Source organism: Scyliorhinus torazame, chromosome 1, assembly GCF_047496885.1.
Source record: "Scyliorhinus torazame isolate Kashiwa2021f chromosome 1, sScyTor2.1, whole genome shotgun sequence".
Classification (NCBI taxonomy): Eukaryota; Metazoa; Chordata; class Chondrichthyes; order Carcharhiniformes; family Scyliorhinidae; genus Scyliorhinus; species Scyliorhinus torazame.
In genome coordinates, this window is record NC_092707.1 from 287,876,376 (window position 1) to 287,888,819 (window position 12,444).

Here is a 12,444-nt window from a genome sequence, read left to right on the forward strand (position 1 = left end):
TGTTTAGTGTCAATGGAGCCTAAATCTGGGGTTAGGGGCCACCCTGATACTTCAACAAAGTCAGTTAAAATTCCTTGAAGTAAGCACTCCAATTGACTCTGAACTCAGTGAGGTCTTAACTCATTTACACAATACAGACGTACCACAACGCAAAGCAAAAACCACTCTGTAGCAATGTTAAAATTAAATTAATTGTTTTGAGTTGCATATTCCTGCTCTTCTCTGTGCACAAGTCCATTGGGCAAGGTACATTCTGCTAGACTCATTATACCACAGACATTTTAATACTATTTATTAACAGTGTTTCCATCAGCACACACCTAACGTTTCAGAAGATCAGATTCACAAACATTACAAAACACCATGTACAATGTTCTCAAAAATCAGGAGATTTGATTGGCTCAACAATACAACTTACCGTTCACAAAATGAGTAATAAAGTTGAGCAACATATTTTATAGACATAGCATGTTAGTGCTCCAAATATTGGCGCACTCAAATCAGATGAGCTTTGCATCCACAACTCCCAAAAGCTGATTTCCCATTCACTGATGCCAAGTCAAAGCCAAACACTTTCCCCACACAGTGAATAAAACTGGCGGATGAACTGTTCCAGACTATTCTTAAATATTAACTGGCAACCAGCAATAAAGCAAAGCTTTTAGAGACCTCGGGAAAGGTCGCTTACCTATCACCTACAAAAGCAATGTTAAGAAAAGATGTAGACGGAATTTTAAAAGCTTACGTTTTCTGTGGTGTTTAGTTGTAATATCATAATGCAGCAAAGTTGACTAATTTGTTCTTATACCAATATTTCAACATCAGCAACACTTACTTGTGACATAGACTCTTCCACTGGACTTGAACTCTTAATTCTTGTCTTTTCTTCAATGGGTTGAACAGAAGTAGGGTCTGCCCAGCCAGTCAACTGGGTGTTACTGGAAAGGGCAGGTTCTGTCCTGCTGCACTGACTCATTTCTTCTTTAAAGGCACCAAGAGACTGCTCTTCACCAAATGCTGCCCACGATGTACTTTCAGCCACTGAATCCCCAAAAGCATTCCACTTGGTGTCTTGTCCACCCATTGAAAAGTCTTCATCACTTTTAAATCCTGCAAAATCAGACACATTTTTATCTTCCTGAATGAACCCAAATTCTCCAAAATCCTCCTCCTCATCAGTCTTTCTAACTGCGGTGGCAGTCCCGTGCTCACCAAACTCCAGATCACCTTCATGCTCCGTTTCCACCTCCTTCTCAGCTGGAGAGTCAGACATATTAGCAAACGTTTTTAGAGAGTCGGTGCTCACTCTACCAAAGTCACCAAACCCGTCTTTCACACCAGGTTCCCGAAATATTGACAACTCGTCTGTTGTCAACTTTGAAGCTGCTTTGCTGTCAGAGTTCACACAATGCACATCAACTGTTCCAAAATCATCATCTGCAGGATCAGAATTCAACACCGGACTAAAAGTAGAACAATCACCATCTTGTGAACAGTTGCCTCTTGAAATTCCAAAATGATCAGACTCATTTTCCTCTGGCCGTGTCATGTCAGCTTCCGGTTGTTCATCACTGACTGCAACATGGCCTTGTTCAATTGTAGACATTTTACACACAACATTGTTTGTAAAATCACCATACTCTTCCTCATCATGAATACACGTTTCCAATTCTGGTTCTGGTATATCTTGATTTTTACTATCTGATCGATCTACAACTAATTGAATCCCTTTAATTTCTGTGGTAGTGGTTTCTTCCACTTTGTCCAACAATTCATGAACTGAGTGCTGAGCATTTTGATCCCTGGTTTCAATGTGCTCCATTGATTCGGATGAGTTCCAATTATTGTTAGCAATGTTTGTGTCAGCTGAAGTGCTATGTTCAGAGGAGCTGCTTTGGGTACAGTCTACATCTGCACTTGTAATATTACCATTCCCACTCTTACAACTTGAAGTCACTTTCAGTTGATCACAATCCGCTGCAAAGTTCGAACTGACCAGGACATTTGGCAGTTCCCCGAAAGCTGAATGATTGCCAGAATCATGCTCTTTTAGTGGTGCTTTACTGGTAGTAGACAGAGATCCACTTGTATTTTCTGCTGTTAAATTGGGAGGCTCTTTAACATTTGAAAATGCAGAAAACGCAGTAAAGTCCTCAATTGGTCTAGGCACAGACTCTGAAATGTGAGCATTTGTGGTTGCTTGGTCACTTGTGTTGTCCATATTTTCTATTCCCTGAGTGTGTGTTGAATCTTTTATTGGGTATCCATTTGTCAGAATTTCTGGGTTGCTCTTTTGACCATTACAGTGCTCTCCTGGTTCTGAATCTATTGCATGAGCATCCTTGGCCAGGCTATCAAATCTAGCAGTTACTTCCATTTGTTTGATGGATTCCATTGTTTGTTCCGTTGCCGTATAATCAAAATCATTTCTTGAAGATTTTGATCGAACTAGATCTTTTTCAGTACTTATAGATACTTCATTTGGCATTGGCATTCCTTCTGCAGATCTTGAGAAGCCTGAAATAAAGTCTTTGCCCTCACTGGCATTTGCTGAATGGAAGTCAGCAAATACATCTGTATGACTGGAGTATTCATGACCAGGCACAAAATGGTTCTGGGGCAAAAAGTTCCCATGGTGGTCTTCCAAATCAAAATCAGCATAACCAAGGGTTGAACTACCAACTCCTGAAAAACCACCAAATTCACCAAACTCCTCATCATCAATTTCAGTCCCATCGTCTAATGGTGGTGGTGACGAAGAATACATTGTAATAACTTCTGGTTCCATGATGTCTCCCCTCGGTCAGTTTGTTACACCTGGAGAGAAGAACAGAAGTTAACATTAGAAATCCAGAATTTTATATTTCAGATAAACTCATTCAATAGTCATTGCTAACCAGACCAGTATTAACTCATGTGAGCATTCTGGAAATTAATTGTAAATCATATTCATCTCCCAGAATATATTTTCCATGCGGAACTAGAGCCAAACATAAATGGGATCTAAAAAATCTTTAAATTTCCTATTTAAATAAACTGACACACAACTGTCAGTCAAAACCTTGTGTAGGTATATGAATACTGGCTGATCGATGGAATTGCACACTAAATCAAAACCAACTCTAATCTTCAGGTTAAAGGACAGCAGATGATGGACAAATGCAAAAAGAATTCAATCACTGTTTCAATCTACACATTTAACTTTTTAAGTTAACAGCAAACAATGATATAGGTAACAGGGAAGCAAAGTTGGCTTATTCTGATATAATTTAAACAAATAGAAAATGTTGACTAAATCAGTTTACAAGATGCAAAGCTGTGGATTACAGTACTGAAGGAAATCTTCAGAGAATCACAAGTGCACCTAGAGGATGCTTTGGCAGAACTTCCTATAACCTGCAGCCATAGATTTGCTGTCCCAGAGCTACCTGCAGTTAGTTTGTCAATTCTAGTTAAAATGGTCAGGTGAAGAGCCCTGTAAATGTGTAGCATCTTGCCTTAGAGAACAGGTTCCAGCATTATTAATCTTGCTGCACAAGCACATTTCCAGCCAGCAATATGCAGAGGAATACTGGCAACAAAGTTCATGGGAATCACCCACAAGGTCACTTGTACAAATTTTGATAGGAGACTAATTACAAACACAAAAATCAAAACTAAACACTGAAATGACGTCAAATGATTTTATAAATAATTGGGGATTTATATATAAAAAAGGGTGGACTGAACGTTAGGTTGCAGGAAGGTAATGTTAACAAGGGAACTGCAGCAAAGGTTAAATGAGACCATAATGCTTGCAAATGTGACTTCAAGCATTTACAGCCTCACCAATTAAAGTAAATTAAGAATAGCAACTGATTATTTTAAATTCTGCAAAAATATCTGATTTGAATTTATTTATAGGCAGCAATTCAAACGCAAACAGTTAGCATAACACTCGGCAGTTGCTCAATTCATATAAAATATGTCCCAGAGTTTTGTAATTGTGCTGCCCACTTTTTTTTATCTGAAGTTCTTTGCTTTCTGCTATGTAAGTGGGAGACAATTTTCCAAAGGCGGCCAAAAGAGTTCCAAAAATTCTGTAAATGACTATGCCCATCAGTAAGCAAGCAATGCAAATTGCGAGCTTCATGAAAATCCAAACAGCGGTCAAATGCTTAATATGTTGCAAACTTGGCATTTCAATTTATTCAGTATTGGTTATCTTCAAGTAAGAACGTCAGGACTTTTTAAGTGTCAACACACTTGAATTCCATGCTTCTGGATATAGATAGACTCTGTCCCTCGTTGTATGTTTCAGGTTTGTTTAAAATGAAATATATTATGCTAAACAAAGAGGAACCAGAGAAGATCAGAATTTACAGAATGAGGTGGATGGTATATGGATATTGTCAGAACAGTGCGGATGAAATTTAATGCAGCCAAGAATAACGTGCTACATATCGGAAGCTAAGAGACGATTGCATTTATATCAAGAATAAAAGAACAAATTTGACTTTACATAGCATGTTCCACATTCTCAGGATCCCTGAAGTGACTTCACAGTCAATCAGTTACTTCTGAAAGGCAGTCAATGTTGTAATCCCGGGAAAAACAGCAGCCAATTTATGGAGAGCAAGGTCCCAAAACAGCAATGAGATAAACAACCAGTTAATCTGTTTCTCATGGCATTATTGAAGAACAAACATTGGCCCAGATACCAGGAAAACACCCCTGTTTTCCTTCAAAAAGTAGCGTGTGGTATTTAGAGCCACCTCAGGGGCACAAGGCCCATCAATTTAACTGTTTATCCAAAAATCAATACCTACACCAATTTGCCGTTTCCTTGGAACTGCCCTGACGTGTGAGCCCAGGGTCGTTGCTCAAATCTCTAAAACGGGGTTTAATCCACAACTTCTGAGTCAGAGGCAACCAAGGCTAACAAATTTGTAGCATCTTTAACACAGAACAGATGCCCAAGAAACTTAACATAAGCAAAATAAATATGCTGAAGAAAGGAGATAACTGGAGAGCAAAATGTTTGGAATAAGAAATGGGTTTTAAGCAAGGGCATGAAAGAGGCGAGGGAGATGGAGAGGCAGGTTTTCTAGACTATGTGGCCTACATGGCCAAAGACATGGCAGCCAAGATGGCCAATGATGGAGCTAAACCGGTCCCAATTCTGTACATTCTGCAAAATGTGCAGTTCATTCGAATAGTATTGTGCAAATGATCTGCATTTATATAATGGAATCCTTGAAACTACAAAATATGTACAAGTACTGTAAAATGGGGACGGTGAAGAGATTCAAGACAGAAGGATCATGTTCGACACAATACAAATGTACATTACGAGCAAAGAATTTGCAGCTAAGTGCAACATGTAAAAGCTGATGGGACCATGATATCCAATTGGCAAATATCTTAGTGGAAATACGAGTTATGCCCTGTGTACTGTAATCTTGCACAGGTTCCCTTATGTATTATTGATTTTGGTGTTAAATGCCCCATATGAAGTCCAGTCATTTTTAAATTCAGGACACGTTTTAACATCTTTATTTTTGTTCATGTTTTCTTTCATGTTCTTGCACGGAAAGTGCTAAGGGTATAGATGCACAAGCTGTTCCCCGGCTTTAGCTAATATCACTCAGACCACACTAGAAAATACTGGTACGGATTTCAACAACCAGCCCATCTGATTCTCCCTCCCACTTACTGGGATACTTCTGCTAAAGATCCCCCACAGCTGACACCCAGAAATCAAACCTGTGCTCCAACAAACCCGGCACTATGTATTGCTCATGTGTTTTAAAGTAACTTTATTAGCTACACTTCTGTCTTATCGCAACTTTACTCTTTGTGAAAACATACAAAATTGTAAAGTAATACCTTGTACATTATTTTCTGAAGTTATCTGTTCAACACCAAACACAGAAGTTTCTAAAATCTAAACATTAGTAACATCTTTGAAAATTACATTTGAGGAAGAAAAGTTAACTGGATGTAAAGTAGAAAACTTAATGGAATCAACGTAAAATACATCAGTCTACTCTGACTGTTTCCGACCACAAAAAAGGTCAGTGATTCGAATTAGACATTTAAAGCAGCATTTGACTTTCATGCACTCAAAAAAGAATTAAATAGAAGTTTGTTCCTATTAAAACTAGAATGCCATTCATGCATGTTGAATGAAAACGGATTACAATTGAGAATTTAGAATGAATTTTAAAACAAGTTAATACAAAGTAGCACATATTTATATTTTGAATATTGTGGGAATTATTTTTCTATGAGCAGTGGAGATCATGGTATGCAATAACCAACGTGCCAAATAGTTCATGTACAAAAACATCCACACTAAGGTTTACAAACAATGTAGACATTGCAGGTTTAATGAGTAATGGTCAACAGTTAATTATTCATATACACAAGATGTATAATATGCATTTACGTACCCAATTATTTTTGTCCAATTAAGGGGCAATTTGGGCCAATCCACCTATACCCTGCACATCTTTTTAAGTTGCGTGAGTGAGCCCACGCAGACACGGGGAGAATGTGCAAACTCCACACAGACAATGACCCGGGGTCGGGTTCAAGCCTCGGCACAGTGAATGCAATGACATTTTAAACGTGAAGATATGATGCAAGTTGTAACAGGCACTGAAGATTATTTCCAATGTAGGCCTTTGTAAATTGTATCTGGTCAACAGAGATTTATTTATTTTGTATTGTATAAAATGAAAAACTTTCATTAAAATTTTTTAAAGTAGGGGAGGCAGTGGCATTGTCACTGGACTAGTATTCCAGAGACCCACGATAATGCTCTGGGGACCTGGATACGAATCCCACCAATGCAGATTTGAATTCAATAAAAATCTGGAATTGAAAGTCTAATGATAATCATGACACCTATGTTTATTGTTGTCCTTTAGAGAAATGCAGTTGACTCTTTAAAAAAAAAGTCCCCCAATTAGGGATGGGCGATTAAATTGAATTTTGAAATAATGTGCTGCCAGATGTAGAACTGGAGCTGAAAGACTGAAAAACATTTTCAGAAATCATACGCACACGTCAAGCACACCGACACATTACAAAAATACTAAATTTCTCTTAAGAAACTATTTCTACTTCTAATGTAAGATCAATCAGAGCAATGTGTGGGAAAGGTACCACCAATACTTAGATTCTCAGTTAGATGATGCATCCAACGATGAACTTCAAGCAACAATGGCAAAAAAATGATAGCCGATCTCAGCAAAGACCAAACCCCAATTCAAGCAAATTCCAACAAACGACTTGTTACCTGTCACACCACTAGCAACTTTCTCCTTTCAACTCCAGTGCATCACACAAAATCATACAAACCACATATCTCACTGAAGATTACAATTATTTATGATGTAAATACTGAACTGGCAAATTGTGTCATAAGCAGTAGCTATTGGTTATTATTTGGTATTTTAAAATTTTAAGTCCTCTGGCATAAAATTTAATGGCCAAATTAAGCTTCCATAGACAGTTAAGAGCAGTTCCGCTACTAAGGGCAGCACAGAGGCTTGCACTGCTGCCTCATGGCGCTGAGGACCCGGGTTCGATCCTGGCCCCGGGTCCCTGTCCGTGTGGAGTTTTCATATTCTCCCCGTGTCTGCATGGGTCTCACCCCCACAACCCAAAAGTAGGTGGATTGGCTTCACTAAATTGCCCCTTAATTGGAATTTTTTTTTTTTTTTTTTTTTAAAAGAGTAGTTGCACCAGTAGTATAGGAGACATGCACAATTGAGGCTCCAGTTGTGAAAAATTGGTGACAACTGCATACTACATGAACAATAAAGTTGAAGGTCAGTTGCAGCAGGAAGGGCAGAAGCTTTGTCAACACAACTCCACTGACATTTTCCACCACTTTCTACACCTAGAAGAACAAAAATATTTGTCAACTGTTTGGTTATTTCTCAATCCAGATTTGTAAGAAATTGATTTGCCTGTAGGTTCATGATTCTAGACAGGAAGTATATGTTACTCAACAATCTCATGATGCACTGAGTTGACCATTGTTCGTGTTGGATATTGCTTAGATTGTGGCCTCATAGGACAATGCACTATATATGGCTTATGGGAACATGTTCATTGCCTAAGCAGTTTCACACAAAAAATAATTTCACTAAAAATTACAAAGGTATCATTTTCAATATCTGAAAACCTTATGCTCATCAGTTTTAACTGCAGGCATTATATTTAAATTGGGAAATTTTGTAGAATGATGCAGAACATAGAATTTTTCATGGCTAACTATTGCATAATTATTTTTCACAATTTTAGAACTGAAACAGCCAAGAACTGGTCAGCTTTGAAGTGTTACTACCTGTACTCATTCACATTTTATTTTTGTAGTTTTGATTATCCATCGGAGTCTGCCATTCTACACTTCTGCTAAATTTCTGTTCATTTTTTTCCTGTATAACCTTATTTCTGAACCCCATTTCCCCCTTATTACAATTTATTTATTTAATGTTCTCCCTTTCAGCCCACTATATTTTTGTGCTTGCCACAATTGGAGATCTCCAAATAATATTCATATTTCAGCAAGGTTAGACATGTCACAAAGCAATACATACTGAAAGAGAAGTTCTGTTAAGTTGGACACAAGTCCAAAAAACTCAGGTGACCACCCTAGCTACCTGATAGAGCAAGGACTTTGAGCGATGAATGAAAATATAGTTCAACATACTCAAAAATTATCTAGAGAGAGCATCTCATCAATATGCAGGTGCGAATCAGCCATAAATAATTAAAGATATGAGCTATAGTAAATATCAATTTCTTTAATTCCAATTGCTAAGAAATCAGTAATGTTCCCCCTACATGAAACACAATCAGTAAAGACAGACTTAGATTTTTAATAAATTTCCACATCACTCAAATCAAACAGCTATAACCAAACAAATAAAAGATGCAATCCCATTTCGCTCAGACAAATATTTTTTCTCATATGTTCCATCGATTCAACTGATTAACAAGTAACTAAAAATTCCAGTATGGTCAAATATGAGCACTGCTGCCCCGCTGCAAAAGGAACTTTTTTCTACTGTAATATGGAGATCTCCATAAGGCCATGTGATGCGCTCAGAAAACATTGTCACTGCCACCTAGACTTTGATGTATAACTATGGTGCTTACACAGCAAATCGCAGTACATGCAGTAAATGTGGAAATTTGCAAAATGTCAATCACTTGTCCTACTGATAAACATTTGTCACTTAGAAAACTGAGGTTTCACTGGGAGTTATAACTGGTTTTGAGATATTTTTCCGTTGTGTTTGCTTAATCAGCTAACAGGACCCTGCTTACAAACACTAATTCTGTACATTTCATGGATATCAACACCAGAAGGATATCAGTATCGCTTCTCCACTCTTTCCTCACCAAATACAACATTGAAATTGAACGACTGTTGAGAGGACAACACAGAGTAACACAGTATCCTCCATAGCTCGAAATGCTATACCAGCTGACACATCCTCACTGAAAATGCATCTTACACCAAGCTATAATAGTCTGATCAGAGCAAGATAGCACAGAGAAATCTAAAGGCAGTATCATAGTTTGAGAGAAAGAGGATGCATACTGTATATAATCATAGAAACTATTAAACCACTTTTCCATTATTCATTTGGATTTAAAAATGCAAATAAAGTTTGGGTAATTTCTGAATCAAATATGTTCCTCATATTTAAATATTTCCCAAACATTGAAAAACGTGTTTATCCATAGATGCGCAGTTTGGATGGATTGACCATGCTAAAATTGCTCTATCGTGTCCAAAGATGTGCAGGTTAGGTGGCATTGCAGGGTATGGCGGGAAGTGGGCCTAAGTAGAGTACTGTTGCAGAGCGTCAGTGCCGATTCGATGGGCCAAATGACCTCCTTCTGCACTATAGGAATGCCATGAATATGGAAATTGGGTCCTTGTGTCATTGCCAAAAACTACTGACTAGGTGTCTATATTATCAACTGCTTTCAGAGTAAATGATTAACTAAATAAGAAATGCACACGCTTGTCAATGGGCTGTTTGTAGAAGGATATTGCTGTTCATCAAAAACAGAACTCTAAACGGTGGCATTTTTAAAATGGGACATTTCACTAGAATGCCAAAAATAACTCAAAAAGGTGATCGGTTTGTTTAACTTAACAGAAAAATGCCAAATTCCCCACAAAAAATGGTCTGACAAAACAAAAGTTATTTGAGGTTAGTTTTAACTTTGTTGTTCCTCATTTGTAGAGAAGTAGTGGGTTTTAAAAGGCATTACAGGTGCACTGTTCAGTTTATCCTCCTATGTTACCTAGGCTCTTGATTAAGTTTACAAATACTGGCTTCAGGGAACTGCACATTTCTGCCAATTTAAGATTTGATCAGTATAAACAAATCATCATGTAATACAAATACTGTGCAAATAATTTAAAATCAATAATTAAGCTACAGAAACCTGTAACAGGCCAGTGAACAGGTTAGATCACGAGCAATAACTACTCAGCTTCAAGGTTACTTCCCCTCACTCGCTAGCTGGTTGGGCATTGCTGGGAACTCTCTGCAATGACAGGGGGAAGGAGGTGAGCTCTCCCGGACAGAGTAGATCTAGAGCCACCCGCGATCTCACGATGACAGCTGCTCAGAGGGAGCGGAGAGCCCGAGGCCCTCATCCCCCAAAGCCGGATCTGGAGCTCCGAGCCGCGGGGCTTTCCACCTGGAACAGGCGCGACTCCAGGTGAGGGACAGAAGGCCCTCTGACCAGAGGCCCGGCCGCCTGGGACAGGGACTGGCTGTTAGGCCGCGCTCCCTCATGATCAGGTCGGCTCCAGCCCAGCCTGAACCTCGGGACTTCCTCCCCGGCCTGGCACTGGTTGCAACAAGCTTACCTCAGGCCGCGGGGCCGCTCTCCCCCCGCCGGTCACCGCGGCCGCTCTCCCCCGGCTCCCATTGCCTCTGCCTGTCTCTCTCTGTGGTCGCTCCACCCAGACAGTTCCGCCCCCACTGCGCGCGCATTGCCCGACCCCCCCCATGACGTCATCGCAACGCCCATTGCTGCATGCGTCGCCACGCCAACGGATGTCGTCACAGCCCCGCCCACAGAGGTCGTCACATCAACTTCCCTGAACAGAAACCCCGCCCATTCATCCTAAACCACGCCCAACCTGAGCCACCCCAACCTGAGCCACGCCCATTCATCCTAAACCCCGCTCATCCACATTAAACCCCGCCCATTCACCCTACACCATCCCCATTCGTCATAGACCACACCCATTCATCCTAAACTCCGCTCATCCACATTAAACCCCGCCCATTCACCCTACACCATCCCCATTCGTCATAGACCACACCCATTCATCCTAAACCCCGCTCATCCACATTAAACCCCGCCCATTCACCCTACACCATCCCCATTCGTCATAGACCACACCCATTCATCCTAAACTCCGCTCATCCATATTAAATGGTACCAATGATGTGGGTTCCCGGCGCAATTCTGCAACTCATCCGCTTCATTCTGGATCACAACGTCTTCACCTTCGACAACAAGTTCTTCATCCAGACGCACGGAACAGCCACGGGGACAAAATTCGCCCCTCAATACGCCAACATCTTCATGCACAAGTTTGAACAAGACCTCACCGCAGAGGACCTTCAACTGATGTTATACACCAGATACATCGATGACATTTTCCTTTGGACCCACGGCGAAGAATCACTGAAACGACTACACGATGACATCAATAAGTTCCATCCAACCATCAGACTCACCATGGACTACTCTCCAAAATCGGTTGCATTCTTGGACACACTCATCCCCATCAAGGATGGTCACCTCAGCACTTCCCTTTACCGCAAGTCCACGGATAACCTCACGATGCTCCACAGCTTCCACCCAAAACACTTTAAAGAAGCCATCCCCTATGGACAAGCGCTCCGTATACACAGGATCTGCTCAGACGAGGAGGAGCATAACAGACATCTACAGACGCTAAAGATGTCCTCGTACGGGATATGGCACTCGACTCATCGATCGACAGTTCCAACGCGCCACAGCAAAAAACTGCACCGACCTCCTCAGAAGACAAACAGGGGACACAACCAACAGAGTACCCTTCGTCGTCCAGTATTTCCCCGGAGCAGAGAAACTACGACATCTTCTTTGCAGCCTTCACTATGTCATCGATGAAGACGATCATCTTGCCAAGGTCATCCCCACACCCCCACTACTTGCCTTCAAACAACCGCGCAACCTCAAACAAACCATTGTTTGCAGCAAACTACCCAGCCTTCAGAACAGCGACCACGACACCACACAACCCTGCCATGGCAGTCTCTGCAAGACATGCCAGATCATCGACATGGGTACCACCATTACACGTGAGAACACCACTCACAAGGTACACCGTACACGTGCGACTCGGCCAGCATTGTCTAC

At 40.5% G+C, this 12,444-nt stretch overlaps 1 protein-coding gene across 3 annotated transcripts in view; it reads right to left on the reverse strand.

The window, feature by feature from the left end:
- The window catches only part of LOC140422058 (aftiphilin-like), a 97,497-nt gene extending 86,491 nt beyond the window's left edge, over window positions 1–11,006 (reverse strand). Inside the window, exons 1-3 of one of the 3 annotated variants that reach the window (XM_072507058.1) lie at window positions 10,895–11,006; window positions 1,228–2,817; window positions 836–1,110 (exon numbers count right to left, since the gene is read on the reverse strand). In XM_072507058.1, coding sequence (XP_072363159.1) covers window positions 836–1,110; window positions 1,228–2,788 — 1,836 coding nt within the window. In that variant the 5' untranslated portion in view covers window positions 2,789–2,817; window positions 10,895–11,006. Of the gene's footprint in view, window positions 1–835; window positions 2,818–10,894 lie in introns of all 3 variants that reach the window. The other 2 variants (XM_072507052.1, XM_072507043.1) reach the window with 2 other exon arrangements.
- Between the last annotated feature and the right edge of the window lie 1,438 nt (window positions 11,007–12,444).